Source organism: Argentina silus, assembly GCF_951799395.1.
Source record: "Argentina silus genome assembly, chromosome: X".
Taxonomy (NCBI): domain Eukaryota; kingdom Metazoa; phylum Chordata; class Actinopteri; order Argentiniformes; family Argentinidae; genus Argentina; species Argentina silus.
Genome location: NC_139653.1, coordinates 20,725,330 through 20,745,854, shown reverse-complemented (window position 1 = coordinate 20,745,854; position 20,525 = coordinate 20,725,330). Strand labels below are relative to the sequence as shown.

The 20,525-nt window shown below is 40.3% G+C and overlaps 1 protein-coding gene across 1 annotated transcript in view; it reads right to left on the bottom strand.

Moving 5' to 3' along the window:
• lyst (lysosomal trafficking regulator) overlaps positions 1–20,158 on the bottom strand; it is a 61,862-nt gene extending 41,704 nt beyond the window's left edge. The window contains exons 1-3 of the mRNA XM_083694841.1: positions 19,859–20,158; positions 9,613–9,704; positions 3,984–4,182 (exon numbers count right to left, since the gene is read on the bottom strand). Of these exons, the coding sequence (XP_083550967.1) occupies positions 3,984–4,182; positions 9,613–9,704; positions 19,859–19,939 (372 nt within the window). The 5' untranslated portion in view covers positions 19,940–20,158. The remainder of the gene's footprint in view (positions 1–3,983; positions 4,183–9,612; positions 9,705–19,858) is intronic.
• Between the last annotated feature and the right edge of the window lie 367 nt (positions 20,159–20,525).

Below are 20,525 nucleotides of genomic sequence, written 5' to 3'. Positions count from 1 at the left end.
AGATACATTTGAAAGAAGTACCAAAAGTTACTAAAATTCTAGAACTGTACTTTTTTTTTTTTTTTTTTTTTTTTTTAAGTATCGACAAAGTACAGAAGTTTCAGTATGCCGTGCAGCACCCACCCACCCACTTGTAGAGACATGTTAGACAAGTAGACTATAACGTAATTGAGATACACACACATGGTATGGGAGTGCAGGCCATGCTCAATGTAACACTGTGTACAGCGCACTCTCTGGTCTGTGTTGGTGACGTGCTGTTGTGCTGTTGACGAATCAGTGTGGGTGAATATCTGCCTATGTAACACTGGAGTCAGTCAGGGCCTAGTCTCAGTTAAGAGCGGGAACAATCTGCTTTTGTGGTGGAACTAATTCCTAACAGTTAAGATGGTCACCTAAATAGCTTGCTACTCTGTCACAGGCAACGCAAACAGCAACACAGTAAAACGCCTTACAATGTTATTCAATACAGGTACATCGTCTTCAAGATATAGAAAAATACCATATGAAAATCTCATGTCAATGTTTTCTCCTCCATGACCAAAACAGACATGTTTGACATTTGTGTAAAGTTTGAACATGTATGTAAAGTTTGAACATGTATGTAAAGTTTACTGTATGGAAAAGGAAACTGTGTGCTAAAAGAGCCGAGGATGTCCATACATCAGGGAATAAAGCTCTGGAGATTAGAGTACTAATAAGGGTAAGGAATTCTCATAGCTCTTAGGTGTGTGAATGTCAATGGATGCCTGTACTGCGTGTAGCAGAGTTGATTATAAGGCTAGGTTTACACTGCAAGCAAAGTGACTAAGATGTTTTTGTCTTATCAGATTTTTTTGGCAGACTGTTCACATTCATTTCAGACAGAGATCTCATTCTGAAACGACATGCTTGCACAGTGATCATTTTGCTGTCCCTTTAAGAATGTGGTTGGTTGTCAAGGAGAAATTACTGAGAGAAGAAAAAAAAAAAAAAAAACTGAGCTCCAAAGATGATGGTGTTTATGTATTTGTTGATTAAACTTTTATTCCATATCATGATGGACCCAGTGTATGATTGTACGACAGTTAAACTTCAAATCAGGTAAATATATAGCATAAAAACTTTGACAGAATGCCAGAAAAACATAGCCTAGACTTCTCTCTGACATGAGCGTTTCACCTTATTTACTGGCTAACTTCCAGTAACTGCAGTGAGATGAAGCTAAATCTCCTGTACTAGCACTTTATTGTCCAGTAGTAGCTTGCTAGCAGTATGAAATGTTGCTGCCAACCAAGGGGAAAAATCACTTCGGGTGAAAATATCCAATCTAAGGTATCAGAATTGTATCGGATTAGAGATGCACATTTCAATTAATTGTGCTTTCGACTAACCGACCCAAAATGTAAAAGACATAACCCACAAAAAATACAAATGCATTGGTTGGAACAGTAGGCGGATGGGTAATGGGATGGCTTTAGGACCATGCGGAGGCTGCTGCAGGTACTGGAAAATACAGTCTGTTTACCCCAATAATTCTTTGGTTTTTCACAGTGCTGACGCTTAAGTTACTCATTCCTTGTTCATCCAAAACTAGTTGCTAGGCAATGTAATGGCTGTCATTAACTTCCTGTATGTTGCTAAATTCCAGTTTTCATTTTTAAATAATGTTAAATATGCTAAATAATTAGACTTTTTGGAGTTTACAGGGTTTAGAGTTGTCTGCACATTTTACAGTTGGATTGGTGTGAAAATGTTATCTTTTGGTGTCCATAGACCTCCACGTTAAAATTTGCCTCTTCAAGTTTCAAAAGTATAATGAGTTTGAACAACATAAATATAAGCAACTCAAGTCAGACCTCTGCACGTTGAAGTTGGATTGGTGTTACTCGCTTAAAAGTTGTAGGAGTAGCATGCAGAATAATTTGAATAATAATAATATTATTTTTATTTTATTTTTTTATTAATGTATTGTATTGCTCACTTTATTTGACATGATTGCCTATTACACTTATTGTCTTATGTGCTATGATTGTATTTTTTTATTCTTACGTCCTGATATTGCACTGCTGAGAGGAAGGCGGCAAAGTAAGCATTTCAGTGTGCCAAAATTATAGACTGATCAGCCGAACTTGTGTCAATGTGCTGTCGCTTCAGTCACTAATAAAAGGTGTCCACTTTCAAGCTGCATGCAAGACATTCCAATTATTCATGCAGGATCATATAGATATGTACACCTCTGTCATGCAAATCGTATTTGAAGTTGCAATCTGGACGCCAATTTCCTGCCGGCAACATCACTACTGCATCCCTCTCCCCACCATGTACGGTAGGTTAGGTTATAAGCCATGATTGTTGATAACCATGGCCACAATTTCATGAGATTATCTGTCGTTAAAATCTTAGTTTGAAAAGCGGGAACAAGAACTGGTTTCAGATATTACAATATGGGTAAAAGTGGAAAAAGAGATATCATTTGGTCCTTAACTAATGAATAAATAATAATAAAAAGTACAATAAGTTAGTATATAGTTATATGAGATATACGAGCTCATGATTAACTTAAAATGGCCATATTGGAACAAATGCTCTTGAAAGGAGACAGTAACGTAGCTTGATAAATAGTATTAAAGTTTTCCATTCATTTCAACGAGACGGCTTCACTCGGAATTCCAACCTCTCCGCCGCTAGGTTGTAAAAAAAGCTTTTTGTCGCGTTTTCGGGTTGTTGTTTAACGTAAATGAAATCTAATCAAACATGATATGGACACCAATATTTGAAGTCTGTTAATTGACAGAACAGTTGAATAACAAAAACCGTTGTATTGAAAATGGGCAACTGACCAGGCGAACGGGAAGAAAACAGGAAGTGTAAAGCGTAAGCGTAAAATCAAAGTCATTATTTTAAGGATATAAACAGTCATTTTAGAGTGAGTTTAAGATGTATATTTGTTTACTAATGCAAATGCTATTGTTAAATACCAAAACATATCATGGTTTTACAGTTTAAATCTTATTTCCCAGAAATCATCAAAACGGGTTTGACCTGCCTATAGATAGAAAGATATATTGATAGATTGATATGAATAGAATGAGCCTGGGATAGTTCAGTGGAATGGGTAGAGAGTTGGTTGGTTAAGTGGTTGAGAGTGGTTTCAGTGAGGTAGAACTGGTAGCCAAGAGAGTCCATTGTTGTGTAATCATTCTAAGAATGTGTTCCGCAGGTCTCCTGTTGTTTTTATTCAAGAGTTCTGAAAGTTCCATAGCAGTTACACGAACAATGGGGCTTTCAGAATATTGGCCTAAATCAACATTCCACCATGTTAAAGGATATAGTTTTTGAGTTACAAAAAGCTGAAGAGTTTAAAAAGTTATGGTATAGGTATCAAAACCAAGTCATAGCAATGCGAGTTAGACCTCTCCTCTCACGGTGTAAAATCGGATTGGTGTGAATATATTAAAATTGTAAGAGTAGCAGTGGAACAGTAATGGAACAAGCCCAGTAATAATAATAATAATAATAATAATAATAATAATAATAAGTATAAGTATAAGTATAAGTAAAAACAAGTTGGACTTGCTGAAGCAATCCCAATAATAATAAGTATGGACAAGAACCATAGTTAGTCTTGCTGAAGCAAGTCTAGCCCACTAATTAGAATTGCACGAAATCCACTTACAGAAGGTCAAATCCTTTATCAAACCCACATTCTTTGTTTTCTCTAAATACAAAAATACAAAATCAGCCAATATAACACCGCAAAATTAGTAATTTAACTGATATTAGTCGGTGGTTAACAGTTAATAATTAACATCCCTATAAAAAACACATAGGTATGTGGTCCAAACTGGAATTCAAAAGATCAGATTCCATGTGTTTTTCTTGTACTGTTTAGACAGCTAGAAAATGATCAGATCTGTATTGGATTCACCCAAAACATCTGATATAGGTTGCATTTAAGCTGCAGTGTAAACATAGTGCAAGTGTGAGTGCCACAGTCTTACCTGGTCAATGATGGAGTCCAAGGTGCTAAGCAGCAAAAAGCCCCGCCCCCTGACCAGGTACTCCCCCAGGGCCACCATGTGACTCTCCTCCTCCTCCTCCTCTCGTGACTCCGCCCTCTGAGCCACGGCGCTGCACAGCTGGTGCACATCAGTCAGGAACTCCCTCGCAAGAGTGTTACTGGCACCACTCATATCCGAGCTGAGAGAGGGAGAGAGAAAAAGAGAGAGAGGGAGAGTTAACATCAGAAATCCTAAATACCACCCCTCATTGTTGGGGAGAATTCCTTTTTAATTCCATCAATACTCAAATCAATCTCTCTGTTGTGTTTTTGCTACCAAACATGAGAAACCCTTGAATTACCCGCTCTCTTGATTCTCGTACGGCCCGGTGAAGGGCTCGCCTGCTTCCTCCCTGCTTGTCTGTCGGCCTGCTCTACAACCCCTTCCCTCTAAAATACTTTTCTCCCTGGCCTTCACTGGTAATTCAGCCTTCACTGCATTGCTATCTGGTGGTCGCAGGTAACAAGAAGCAAACCAGGCAGGCGGCCAAGAGTATCGCTCCCCAGGTTTTCCCCCATTGAGGATGGCCTGGTGGAGCTGTCAAACTGCTTTGACCTTCTAGACCATGATGCTCCGGCTCCATCAACCCCTGACGCCCCCTCGGATTCCTCTCCCACCCGGACAACAGCGGTCATGGCCCAAGCACCATCCTCAACTCCTACCGGTGCCACCAAGCCTCCTCAGGAGTCTGACGCTTCACCCCAGCCCCCCTGCTACACTGTCCTCCTGAAAGTGGCTACCCCTCCCCCGATCCAGCCCACAGTTGTTCCATCACCTACTGCCCCACCCCCGAAGCCACCCAGATCTGCCCAGAGGCCTCCAGTGAGCGGCAGGCCATAGCAGTCTCACCAGCACCTCTCTCCCTTATAAATATATATCCAGTGGTGTTTTTTCAAATGACATCAGTGATCACTGTCCAATAGCCTGTATTAGAGATGAAAGGATACAAAAATCTGCTCCACGATTCATTACAAAAAGAAGAAAACATTTTTTACATGATCTTTATTGATTGAATCTTTCTCTTATCAGCTGCATAGCTGACCCCAATTTGGCTCTAGCACATTTCTCATCTATATTTACATCTCTGGCAGACAAACATGCCTCCTTTAGAATTAAGAATAGATCTAATCCTTGGTATTCCACAGAACTGTCAGATCTCCTTTTGTTGAGAAACCAAGCCTGAGCCAAAGCTAAAAAAACAGACTCAGTAGCTGATTGGCTGATTTTCAGACAACTGAAGGTTGTACCTCATCAATTAAGAAAGCTAAATCAAGCTACTTCCTAGGTGCTATCTCGGATTCTGCTGCTTCACAATTTTGGAAAACAATTAATGCCCTGAAGCGTGGAAATTCCTCTTCATTCCTACCTAAATAAGTTGTGTCAGACTCTGGCCTCATTACAGAAAATGTACATAAGTAATTCCTTTGACCAGCATTTTATCTCGGCAGGCTTTTTATTTGAGAGAAATGGTGGTTTGGCTGCTCCCAGCCCCCAGTTGGCTCGATGAGAGATCAATCAACTACTAGTGAATCTTTGTTTTCATTTCACCCATTTTCTACTTCTGATGTACTAGATGCAGTGCTTAAAATGTATGTAAAAAAATCCATTGGGCCTGATCTGCTTGATCCAATGCAGCTTTCGGCCCCCCTGATTGCCCCCTGATTGCGTCATTGACATTTTTAATCTGACTGTTATTTCAGGTACTATGGCCAAGGTTTGGAAGGCAGCCCACGTGCTCCCTCTCCATAAATGTGGTGACCCATCCGACCTAGATAACTACCGCCCAATATCTAAGCTCCTTGCCTTTCCAAAGTATTAGAGTCCCTGGTCAACTCCCAGCTAAGAACCTTTTTATCTTCGCATTCTATTCTAAATGTGCACCAATCTGGCTTTAGACCTGGTCATAACACATCATAGTCTCAGCGTCTACACTTGTGTTAAATTGATCAGAAAAAACCATTGTGCTGCCTTGTTATAGATCTGTGCAAGGCATTAGATACGGTCGACCATTACTTACTGAAACAGGCCTGGATGTAAATGGTTTTAAAATTATTTAATGGACAGAACACAGTGTGTTCTAACTGATGGTGTTTTCTGGACATAACAACGGGTGTTCCACAAGGATCCATTCTTAGTCCAGTTCTTTTTACTATTTACATCAACAATATTGGATTATCTGTAAATAATTGTAATCTATATGACATGTTGTATATGCTATTGCTTTCTGAGCTACAGTCTGCATTCACTGTCCTGCAGAGAGCATTTGTTGGGCTGAGGTTGGTGCTTAATGCTGGAAAAACAAAATATATGTCATTTACCAAATCACAGAAAAATGTATCTGATTTATGCATATGTACTTTGGGTGGTGTCCTCACTTATAAATACCTGGGCATTTGCTTTGACAAAGACTTGATGTTCAGAAAACATGGAGGAGCTTGTTATAAAGCAACAATTTCAGGTGGGCTTCTTTTATAGGAATAGATTGTGCCTTTCCCTAAACAGCAGAAAGCAGATTGTGCAGTCAACCTTCATGCCAGTATTTCATTATGGTGATATCATCTAACAAAATGCAGCATCCACTACTTAAACCTTTGGATGCCATCTACCATAGCACCTTTTGCTTTATCACAGGTGATAGTTTTTTTTTTTTAAGACTCATCATTGCATTCTTTATGAAAAGGTTGGCTGGACCGTGTTAAAATCCCGTAGATCTCTTCATTATTCCCTTTTTGTGTAGAAAGCCTTACTGCATAAACTCCCGGTTTACCCAACCTCATTATTAAAATTCAAGGACATAAATGACCTAACCCGTTCTCAGAATTGGTTAACTCTTGAGGTCCCTCGGGTCTCCAACAAATTGGATAAATCCGTTTTTAGTTATAGTGCACCTAAATGCTGGAACAATCTACAGAAAGAAATTCAGTTGGATGTTCTGATGCCGCTTGGGCAATTTAGGGTGTTAATTGAGGACCTCCTTGGTGCAAGATGTGATTGTTTCTCCTAATATTGTAGTTTTATATGATGTATTGATTTCTGTATTGAACTGCGGTTGTATTTTTTATGTGTTGTTTTATTGTTATTGTGTAGATATTGTGGACAGGGTGCACCTGCAAAAGAGGCCTTGGTCAGTGTGTTTCCCCTGTATAAATAAAGGTTAGATAAGACATGGCATGTAGTATTTTCATATTCTAGCATACACTTTTGATATGAAGACAAAATAATTGTTCTTTTTCAAAGATTTCTCACAAAAACAATCGTATCTTTGTGAAATGTCTTTTACATTTAATTCAGCTCATGTCATCTTTATTTATCTTTTTGTGACCCGCGGAAACAACTTTGAAGATGATCACCACAACATCCTCAAAAGTTGCTGCGAGACAATGACTAACCCTAACCCAACTCAGCACTTATTATCAGATGTACAGTATTAGGTTACGAAATCCGACTTCTCAAATAAAATGTAAGAAATACCCCACTGAACGACTCACAACATGAAGGATCATATTGTTCATATTGTTATGTATTTTATAATATTGGGAAGTGAAATTTGATCACCAAAGCACGTTTTCTTTCACTCTGGGCAGAGTGGGTGAATACCCTAAAAAGCATTGTGTCTGTGACCTGAGGACACGCCTGCCATGTTATCCTCATGCAGAAAAACAATAAGGGCCTAAAAAGTCAAACAAAATCTAATTAGCCTTGTCTTCAAGTCGCTCTGAACTTGGAGTACATTATAAAGGGTCAAGTTATCTTAAGTAGTATCACACTGACATGTCTAAATATATGCAGAGACTGGCTTATGTATCACCAGTAAAATCAACACACACACACACACACACACACACACACACACACACACACACACACACACACACACACACACACACACAGTAATAACACACATTCAATCAACAATACAAAGACAACATTAGAGACCTCGTCATGAGAGCTATCACACACTACTCTGAAGATAAACACACAAACATACCACTAAAACATTTAAAATTTGCCATCCCATGCACCCAAAATGCCAGTGCATTCACACAAACCCTGGCAATACCAGATAAGACCTGACTACACACACACATATATATATATAAACACACACAGCTCTCCTGCTCTCCTACCTCCTATAAAATGTCTTAGGCAAAAACAAACATCATTATCATCATCATCATCCCACCAAAAAGTAGATGGCCGAACACTTTTCCTCCATTCATCCTGGGACGTATGATCCCGCTTGAGCTGTAAGTTCACTGGCTGCGTCCGCATACCTCCTCACAGCACTAGTGACTGAATTTTCTGTTCTGCACCACAAATTCCATTAAATCGTAATTTCAAATGGAAGCTTTCCAGATTTGGAGTTGATCAGTGCATCACATGAAAGCATGTGATGTCACATGGCACTGGGACTGGACTCAGGGCTATGAAATGGACAAGCCCCCAATGCCTTGTAGCAGAGCTGAACATTTCCTACTTTCACAACTACTATGATTCCCACAGCCATTACCCATTTTGATGCCTCTGCTACTGAAGTGATAGTGACTTACAGTGCACTTGCTTACAAGAGAATGTGATAGTGACACCAAAACAGCAACACGTTTGTATTTTTCACACTGATTTTACTGGTAGTACACTACAGTTCTACTACCGCTGCGACAGCTAGACCCAATCTAGATGTCATCTGTCCCTCTCTGTCCACCATAGCTCTAATGAGGCTGCCTCTGCTTCCTGCTTTCGTGATGAACACAAGGTTTTTCAGTCACGGTTGACAGTTCACACTGAAACAGTTCAGAGGAATAGCTAAGAAAGTTAGACATGCTTTCAGAAAACAATGACAAAGACATTCCTGTTCAACACATACTTTAACAGAAAAGGAACTATTGGATGTTGGTAATTTTTTGGACACAAGCATAATGATTTTCTTGAACAATGAGAAGCAAGGCACTCAAAGTGAACTTTTCACTAACAATCTTTCTGAGCAAAACCAAGACGTTCTAGCACCTCATGGGACTGTCAGTGGAGTTGCATAGATCACAGCTTCCGTTGTGAAAGAGCGAGTGAGATAGCATGTGGGAGAGGCCGACATGTGGGAGAGGCCTACATGTGGGAGAGGCCTACATGTGGGAGAGGCCTACATTGTAAGGCAGACAGTATAGATAGAGAGCAGAGCAGTGGCTGAATTGTACCTAAGGAGGCGGTCCAGAGTGCTAACAAGCCTTTGAAGTCTGTCAACGTGAGACTACACCGGACCCAATGTTTGGACATAATCATGAGACATGGTGTCTAACTTAGCGACTCAAACTGTATTTTCTAAAAATGTAATAAGAGGGTCTCTCTGGAGCAACTGTACGTATTGTCTAGACTTTCAGACACTCTGGAATAGTAAGCATCCTGTGTGTTTGTGTGGAAGTGAAAGAAAATGTCAGAGGCTGGCTTAAAGTCACAATACTACACAAGCCCACACAAACAAGCTCTGAGAGAGACCCACACAAACAAGCTCTGAGAGAGACCCACACAAACAAGCTCTGAGAGAGACCCACACAAACAAGCTCTGAGAGAGACCTACCAGAACTTCAGTGCATCCTTGGTCCCATGGCTGTGAAGGTGCCGCACACAGTGGAACAGACACAAGAAACTCTCCAGGCACTGCAGACTAACCTGAGGAGAGAGCAGGAGACACACAGACTGAAGATCAACGGCTTTATTGTTGCAAGAAAGTGCTTTTTCTCTGGTATTTCAGCATCAGCTATTGCATGTGTCCAGTTCACAAACCATACTACTGGTGTATTTCAGAAGGTCTTTGCAAGCTCTAGGCTACAATGTGATACTTAAGTTTATCTAATCCAAATCACACATTTACCAAATGGCAAAGCCAAATGAAAAACAAGTGTGTTTGCAACAACTTAACCACTAATTTGAACATTTAATATTTTGTCCAGCTGTCAATTTTCCTAAGACTTATAGACACACACAACTGGACACACACAACTCAGTACCCTAAATGACCGTCTGCTTTGTAATTGAAAATACCTGTCCTCCTTAGATTGATGATGACAGGAATTACATCCTTCATCCTTCTCTAAAACGAAATACACCAAACAGAGATGTCATCCGCGACGATCTTCACCCAGACGCAGCCTGACCATTGAGTTGGAGTCTGTCACTCAGCACGAGACTTGGCAAGACAGCAGGGACTTTCCGAACGGCAGAGACAAGCCACCTGACCTCTTAAACCAGATCACCGGCTGCAGGGGAGTGTGCTAATACCACCCCAGCCAGAATGTGACTCTGTAGTCACTGTCCATCAATCCCAACCCCCCTTACTAACCTACCACTACATACACATACCAGCCAGCTCCGACTCCACTCATCTGACGGCATTGATAGGACTCATTCAGCCCCACGACTGACTGACTGATCTGTCTGTGCAGTATGTCTGGGTCAGGAAGCAGGAGCAAAGGTAACAACTGTTACTCAATCACACTACGCAGTCCAACTACTAAGCCACGCCACTATAAAAAAGGAAAAGCATATTTATATTAACAAAACCTATAACACACAGAGAAGAGGGGGAGGTTACTGGACGTTTTTAATAAATGGATTAAAAGAGAGATAAATAGGTTCTCCCAAAATTAGCGTGTGAATATAGTAGTAAAAAATTCAATTAAGAGTTTGGGTTTCCCATTACATTTGTACTGTAGAGTGGACACTTGACAAGCATTAAGCTGCCACCCAGTCCTCAGTTTCAGGTCCTGTTGGCCTGTCTCCTCCATGCTGCATTATTCAGGTGACTGTAGGGTTCTATTCCATGTTAACAGAATGTTGCTGGGACTTGATTTTTCACTTTGTATGCCAAACAAAAACCCTTGATAGCAAAGTTTAACAAACCATACAACTCTATACACAATAACTACTCCTAAAAATTCCCAGAGGAAAAAAAAAAAAAAAAAAAAAAAAAGAATTAAGAATTGTGCAGGTTCAAAGTTCGGTAATGGAATTACCCACAAATCTCCCTGTGTTTTTTATGTAACCACATTTCCTCAAAACTCTTAAATATCTGCTCCAAATATGTCTGCAGAAAGAGAGGTGTTAGCTATCATATGATACTGTACCTTGAGTGTGAAAATATCTCTTTTGGTTGTTGAGCTACAGTAAGTGAAGTGGATGTAACAGGATGACAATAACAGAATTACTAAATGGATCCCCTACAGAAATGCATAATTTCAGTACATGATGATGGAGCTAAAATAGGGAGACAAAGGTAGAAACATACAATAGACACTGTCATTAAGGTAATAATGTATTATTTTATCAACTTATATATACTATTAAAAAGGGAAATTTATTAAAACTCACTTTTATGTGAAATTTATGTTTAAAATCAACAACATGTGGTTTTCAGTATGTTATTATTATCAAAAGAAAATAGCCTACACTTTTGGCTGCAAAAAAAAAAAAAAAAGTAGGCTTATGTTATGTGCAGACACCCAATCTGCTCCTAGTTCGCCTCAGAGAGAGCCTCTGCAAAATGAAAATGTTCTTTATTTTCTGCAACCGATGTGGGAAGGATCCTAAGAATCTTCACAATATCTCAGGTCATATTTGAACATATGAATCTGGCTTTTAGGTTAAACTAATGTTATTCAAATTTCTCAATTACTCAAAGTTCAAATTTGTAAGGTTCAATGGTCCTTGTGGTCACTAGGTTCAGACATAGCCACACTCACCAGAGTCATTGGGGTGCAGAGGGTTAGTGCACACCAGAGGACTGGACAACACCACACAGGAGACAGGGGCAGGGAGAGAAAGAGAAATTCATGGATGAGAAAGACAGGAGACAGGGGTAACAAACGAGTGAAAATAATGGATGAAAGTCAAAGCAAGGGGGACTGATAGGCCAAGATAAAGTCAAGAGTCTTGGGGCTTACAATGGTAAAGCCTAGACCCTGGTCTTGAACCTGGGACCTTGTCGGGCACCTTACCAGTAGGCCACAAAAGAATGCTGCTGTATTAACAAAGAAAATTGGTGCATAAGCATGATGCTGTTACTCCTCCCATCAGTGTCCACACACCTCCTCGGTTTCACAACTGAGTTGGCACACAACTGCCCACAAAAGCTCCAATAAACAAAAAGTAAAACTGAGTTACAGTTCTCTGACAGGGTTAGTCATCTAATTTCCCAGCAGTTGTTATCCCCCAAACTCTAATCTGATAATATTGTACACTGAACATGAGTAAAACAAGCCAACGGTTTCAGTAATGAGTGTGATTTGTTAATGGTGAGGTGGGTGATACTGATTAATACAGCTCTGTATTTAACTAGGTATTCAGATTCCACATCCTGTAAACAGCCAAAGGAGAGCTGACCCCACTGACCATAATGACAGAAAAGTCACACGAGTAGACCTGTCTATCAAGAGATGCTACTCTTTACGTGCTCCATCACTCATCATCATCTCACACTACTTTATATCTGGCACCTTGTGTTAAAAACATGCACTGGTGTGCAATTAACAGGTTCTCACCCTTCAGAGGTGCAGGGACTATTCAGGGTTTATATGCTTGCTTTCACACTATGGAAAAACTAATACAAAAAACACAAGCACTATACTGTGTTCATTCTGTGTTTATTTGGTTTAACACATCAACAATGACCAAGTTTATGAAAAAGACAGTATGCTCTGAGTAGTGCTAGCTCTCTGTTCACTAAATGTAGTAGGAGGGGCATTCTAAGTCATAGAGCAATTTCCTCCATAATGCCAACAGAATGGTATCACAGACTAGATGATGTCTTAAACACAGCACATTGATCATGGCTAGATGGTGTCTTAACACAGCACATTGATCATGGGACCCATGGTGGCTTAGTCATCCAATATACTAGATACTTCCCACTTTAGCTTTAATGGGTAATTAGGTTCAGCTGGGGGAAGGCAGTGAAAAAGACGATGTAATCCCATCCTCGTGAGGGGACATGGGGAGGTGGTTACGTAATGTTTTTCCGGTTGAGGTCGTAGTTGATCTAATTTGACATTCGGGTGATGAGCATCATGAGGAGCCCCTAACGTTCCACATTTCCTTAGGATCTGAGTGAGAACTGAGAGCTGCGCTACATGAAAACACACAAACAAAAATACTAGAGCACATGAAAATACACAGATAGACGTCCTCAAGCAAACTAGTTTCTGGTCAGTGTGTTTGCACACTCTCCTCTGAAACTCAAACAAAAAAAACTGTCACCGATCTAGAAAGGGAAAGTGATGGAGGTTAAGTTACTGAGGCCAGGCTAAAGTAGGAAATGAAAAGGTGGGTCTTTGTTATTGGTTGTTTTTGTTTCCAGGGAGCAGTATCATATCTCACGAGTAGGGTTGGGCTGGTATCAGAATAAAAAAAAATATATATATTTGTGCCCTCTGGCACAGTGGCATCATCAAAGGAGTGTACCCAGAGACTCTGAGCACCAAATAATGGCAGAATTATTTTACTGCAAGTGCCCAAGCTGAATCTATTGTCATATTCAAATAAAAAATGTAATCGAGGTAGTATTCTGGCATGTACTTTGCAATTAATGTTGGATTAACTTTTCAAAAGCTGTTTTTACCAACATAGAAATAGCCTCTACATTGCTCACGTTCACTAACTGGCTACGCACACACAAAGCTATCTTTCCGGGTCCTAGCTTTGTTTTCGTTTGAATCCAGAATGTTGCCATACGGGAGACATTTTTATTTTTATTTTTGTATCCCTCCCCCTACACGCGAGTGTCATTTCATCCCACCATCTTAGTTCAGGTCAGTCAGTCAATTGTTTACTTACTAAAGCTTCTACACCATATGCTACCGGTAATACCTGCCAACACCATAATTCTACAAAGTCACTACGAAGTCAACCCACAAGTGTTTAATCCAAATTCAACGTTTCCAGAGAAACAGCGGGAAAACAAGCTTAACCATGTCTCCATTCTAGTCACACTGAACAACCACAACAACCTCCCCCTGCTGTCCCGTCCCACCCTGGACTAAAGTGAGGAGGTTTCTATAGGAGAGAAGTCGGTTAATGACATGTCGCCAGGTGAATACAACTGGGACAGAGCAGAGGTTGCAATTTGACTCACCAGAGAGATTAATTATTCAATCCATGTGAGTCAACTGTATGGTTCAGAGCAGAAATAAGTGAGAGGGAGGAAGAGATGGCACAGGTAAAGCAGATGTGGGGCAGGACCCGAGAGCAGTACTGTATGTGGGCAAAACATCAAATAAATGTTGACTCTCGATTACTCTCTCTCTATGCTAGGTTACAGAACATTTCCTCCAAGGGCATAGACTAGCCCACTGCACTTGATAACATTAGCAAGCAAATGTCTCCATAAATGCTCTGCAGTCTTTTTAGTGAGCATAAGATGTTGGGTCACACTTTACAGTGCTCATATTACAGTGTCATCATTATTGTAGTTACATTATTTTGACTAATCATTGTTACACTGTAGGCTACTATTAACACTGTCCCTAAGGTTCTATCCTACAATACTGTCCTTAGAGTTATTATTAGGGTGTGTGTTTTTCAATGGTGTTGGGCAAACTGCAATAACATGTTAGGCTATATTTATTTGCAGTAAAATAAAGTTTACAAATACATGACATTATTATAAATAAATTATACAGCATTCTAAATTATTTCAGAATTATAAGTATTTGAGGAAATCCAAGACACTGCCTGGATGCCATTTCTCCACCTTTCTCCTTAAGTGTGCACTTGTGCACCTTCCCACATGGATTGAAAAGCATAGGATAGGTCTAAACATGGAGTTTTATACCAATCTATTCCCATCTAATTCATGTGGGGGAGTGCACAAGTGCACACTTCAGGAAAAGGGTGAAGAAATAGGATCGATAAGCAATGTAAAATCTGTGCAGTAAGAACTAGGCCTAATTCTTAAAATTAAAAAAAAACATCGCTACGATATTTGTTCCTAGCACAGCATGTGCCTTCTAAACTTGTGGTTAACATAGGGGTTAGATTTCATAGCCAGCCCTCTGGAATTAAACCCATGGTACGCGGTATATCATCTTGGATCATTCGGGATAACCTCTATCATGCATTCTCAAAGGCTTCCAATTGCAGCAATATTTTTGGGGTTTTCAAACAGTCGTATTTATATGTGAGTAAATTATTTTGTTTTATTTGAGTTTTTATCTTTTTACAGGAATTTCCTCAGTTCCTAAAATGTTTAATTATCAAGTAAAGAACACCGCATGGCTCCTTTAGGGTTGGGCGGTATACATTTTTTCGTACCTTTATACCGTCCTCAAATGTTACCAGGGTATACGGTATTACCGTGAAAAATTAAAACATAATGTTGCATGGGGCTATCAGGAGCCGTCTTTGCTCCATATATTTAACCTACATTGAAAAACTTAATTATTTATGTGGTGACTGCTATACAGTATGACATTAAGCCTAAACACTCATTTAAACTTTACATCCCGATAACTAAACTAAACAGTTGGATGGCATAATATGATAGCTTAATAAAAAGCATCACACACTGCATTCGTAAAAATCTAACTTTTACATGGTCCTGTACTGTAGCTTGCTGTATGAGTTGTATCAAATGAGCTAGGTTTTGTACAGTATCATAGCCTCGGTAGGCTAAAAAAGTTTGGTCTAGCTTGTACAGCTTAACTTGGATATCCGACGAATTTATTCAGGCCAAGACACCGGCAGTCGCCACTTATAAAATCAATAAAAAAATCAATAACTGACAGGTTTGAGTGGTGATCTTTTTTTATTTATTTGTCTTATTCACGTTTTAAAATACTGCTGACAAATATTTTTTTCAGATTCATGCCTACGTTGTATTGGATACGTGTAAACGATCCACCAAAAACTGCTATACAAAATAAATGCATTATTATCCCACTGAAACTGCTTCTCTGCGCTGTGAGAGAATGCTTGATGACGGTATGAGAGTAGATAGGAGTTGGTCCCATTGCTTGGTCCTCCTTAAAATAACTGATATTTAAACAATTTCCACTCTTCATCTCTGCAATTCATGAGCTGCTATAATAAACTCAATCTATCTGATAAGGCAAACCATCCTCTTTGTCAAAGTCAAAGTCAAAGTGGCTTTAATGTCAATTCTTCACATCAAGACATACAAAGGAATCGAGAGGACGTTTCTCACTCTCCCACGGTGAGACAGGTAAAGTGCACAGGCACAACAGATAAGACAAGACATACTAAAAGTAAAACATTCAATTTCACAACAGATAAGACATTTACTAATGCTAGGACGATAGACAATAAAAATAATTTAAACAGTGCAAAAAGAACAGTCAGTAAAGACAGTAAATAGCAGCCAAATACTGGTAGTAATAAAAAGTAGGCTAAAAAGATTGGTCTAGCTTGTCTACAGTAGATTGACTTTATCTTCAATTTTGCCTGTATTGGATATCCGACAAATTTATGTCAGGAGGCTACAAAATAAAATGTTGCGAGGGGTGAAGGGGGGCTGTGTTGTATATCACATGTTAAACAAGCAATTCTGGTGACTTTTGACGGAAGAATAGGTGAAGGGAATATTAATATTATGGAGGACGTTATTGACGGCTGGTGCCGTTCAACATTAGGGAGGGCGATTGTTTTTTTTTTTTGTGAGCATGGTGTTATTTCTGTTACAGCCGGGACGAACTGGGACAACAAAAACGGGGCCCAAGTATCTGAGCAGAGTGGGAGTGAGTAAGTGTTAATGTTAGTGTTGAAGTGTTGAACGTTCTTTGCTTTGTGAGTGTGCTGTGGGGTAGCGGAATTGGGACAAATAGCCAAAATGTGAAGTGGTGCGCGGTGACATACAATAGTCTACATACTATAGATTGCAGAACATGATTAGATGAGTTGGGATTGACATACTGACAAATATATGCAACGCCTATCAGAGCTGTTTATATGCCTTGTGTTATAAACATGAGATCCGATCATTTCATGCTTTCACTCACACTAACCATTACGTTATTCTCCCGTCAAAAGTAACCAGAATTCCTTGTTTAACATGTGATATGCAACACAGCCCCCCCCCCCCCCCCCCCCATCATCCCCTCGGCTATGACGAAGGTATATCTTCTCATGTGAGATCATCCTCCGTTCACGATGTAGCGATTACAATTCACAACTCATCACATTACGAGCTCATTAGTGATCAAAATAATTGACTAAAACACTTTCCAGAAGATGAAAATAATCCGATGGTGGATATTGTTTGTGTGCGCTGTGAAATTCCCCAAAATCCCAGGCCAATGTTTCCATTGAAAGTTTCTGGAACGTTTCAGCCCCTTTGCAACCATACAAATCACTAATTGAATATCAATTAATAATTTACTCAATGGCCAATGAGATAATCATTTGACACCCAAAACAACAGGGAGAGACATTGTCCCTGTGTGAACTGATGAGATAGCAATAGCCTAGTCATTGTGACTAACACTAGCACATACGAGTGTGTGTTTTCTGAAACGTGGGCTCATGCACACTGAAAGTGAACATTTCATAACTCACAGCAAGCCTCAAAATATTAACTTTGGTTTGGTGCTTTTCCAGATAAACACTCTCCCTAATTGACCTAATACCAGTAGGCAAAAGCATTGTTCTGTGTAGGGACATCAGGCCGCAATTTCTCCACACAGCTTTGCCAAAACACTGGAACTCCTTCCAAAAATGTCCCTGATACACTGCAGGTTTCAGAACATAGGACACATCTGATTGACTTTCTATGCATCAGGGAAGAGACCAAACCAGACAAGAACAATTGGGCTCAATATCACATGTCGACTGTCTTATTTACTGTGGCAGCAGGAAAGAAAGGCCAGACCTAGCCTAGCCTATGTGTCACTAACGTCCTGAGAAACACTACTTGGCCGAGTAGAGACAGGGCCATTCTGCCTGCACTGAACGGTGGAAGAAGACCCCCACAAACCACATACAGTAAAGCCAGTTGGAGTGACGTAGGACTAAAGCTAAGCAGAGTCGAAAGGCAGAGAGATAGATTGAAGAGAGATAGATTGAAGAGAGATAGATTGAAGAGAGATAGAGATTCTAAGAGACTAGTTAGCACTGGAGGAATACAGTTGTTTGGTATCCTGTGCAGCATAGGCACTGCACATGTGAGAATATGTATCTATAGCTATCTCCATGTGTTAAAGGCCACTCGTGAGAATATGTAGGCTCTCTCCATGTGTTAAAGGCCACGCTGATGGAGAGTCATGCAGAGAATAGAACTCGAGAAATGAGCAGGAGACAGCACCACACATAGCGTCTATCTATGCAAGTGTGATAGCCTGTCACTGTGTGTCTCCATCAGACAAGGTTACTATGGAAAACCTCTGACATCAGCAAAACAGAGAGAGTAGAGCCCTCCACGTTCAGTAACTTCACACATTCATGCACAGTGACGCACACACACATGCATGCAAGCACACACGCAGTTTATCAATCATGCACATCTGCAGTACAAGCACAGGAACTCTCTGTGGTGGGTGGAATAAGAGATAATGAAACACAGAAAGATGATGCTAGCAACACTGTCATAAAAAACAACAAAGGCATAAATCAGAGGGACTGTAGCTGCTACTCGTGTTGTGTAGGCCTCTGAATTTCCATGACAACCAGGGACATCCGAGTAGTCGCTCTCAACCTTGTGTCACATCAGAGGGGCAGCATAATGCATGGCCTTCTTTCCTATCTGACCCCAATAATACACAGCCACACCACACAAAGCCACAGATGTGATGAGTGCAGTCATTAACGGAAAAGGAAACTTGCAGCATGTAAATAAGCTTCAATATAATTCAGCAAAAAACATTTAAAACCTCAAAAAACCTGTGCTCCTGGCACTTCACAAATTTCTCACAGTTGGAAGACTCTGAAGCACCAGAGGGCCTCCATGTCTAAACAACAGCTGCAAATTGATCTAGAGCTTAGATCAGAGCCTACAGGGGTACCATCATCTCATCTTAAAAAGTGAAAATACCGCATAAATTGAAAGCCGGTACATTATCCATATGAAAACATTAGCTTGTGGTGTTCATTAGGTCTTTGCTTATAAGTGTGACACAAAGAGCTATGAAGGCCCACGTGAAATGATGTGGGCCAGATCACTAGCTCTTGGGTTTGCAGTCCAATCCCAAGCTTTACTAGGGTGGTAGGGAGTGGGACTAATCTAAGTCTCGTGATCTAGATGAGAAAAACTGAGGCACTAAAGAGAGGGGGAGGGGTATAGGGGGCAGCAGTGGCCTGAAAGAGGTTAGATCTTCCTACAAGACTATTCAATCAGTAACTGAGACAAAACCCTGTGCTTAGTAAGACATCCAGCTAGCAAGCTGTGTTTGACACCTGCCTAATCGAATTTGCAGAAATTTACAGTAACTCCCTCTGATGCTGACTCGTCTGTATGAGTTAACCCACGTCTACACACACGTCACTACTGTCCATTAGTAGTACTGTATTTTTATGGAACTCTGACATACTCTATTCCATTCACGGTCAGTCAGCATCTCACAGGGCTGCAGTGCATCCAGACAATGCTGTAGCTTAACCACAATTAGAAACTTCAAGAAGCCAAAATAAAGTGATCATTCTACTTTATAATATGGCACAAAAACAAGTAAACTAGACCTTTATTCATTTTGCTTCCGCATAATTATTGGTCTGGTTCGTACTATTGATAACACTCAATACCACCATTAGAAGACAACTAACTAATGACACTGCATCACACAACTCACTGGGGGAAAAAGTCCGTTGTGGCTTGCAGAACCTACCTGTAGGTCTGCTCCCTGTAGCCGACAGTCCATGTACTTCTCCCATGCAAAGGACAGATTAGCCAGGTGTGGACTGGCCATTTCGGGCAATGCTCCAGGCACCAGAGGATGAGTTTGGGCGCAACAAATCGCTCCTCATCGAAGGTAGTTAACTGGGGCAGTTCAAATCCTCTAACAACATTAAAAAAATCCAATGGCTTTTTCCTAATGATTCACATAATCCACCATGTCTCACTATGTGGATGAGCGGCACGAGCACTGTTCAGCTAGCAATTCGCCTTCGGCAAGTTACCGTCCGAGGTTCCTGTAGACAGTGTGTAGAAAACATGATAAGGCGAAGTGTGCACACCTCGCAAACATAATCTAAAACCAACGTTGCCGTCTAGAGGTAGCTAACAATAATTTCCTCACAGCACGCTTCACATCAAAACAAATTAATGAGAGGAGCAGCGAGATAGCTAACGTTATCGGCACTGTATATTGTTATCTGCTAGAACAAAAAAAAGTCTGTGCTTAAACTTAAGTAGAACACGCTAACTAGATATGATGATGATCCAAAAAAAACACAGGAAAGTGCTCGTTGTCAGATGTAGCTTTGCTAGCTTATGCTCTCGCGCAAACTGACAGCTGAAATGTCCCGCATCATACATGCTAGCTAAATTAGCTA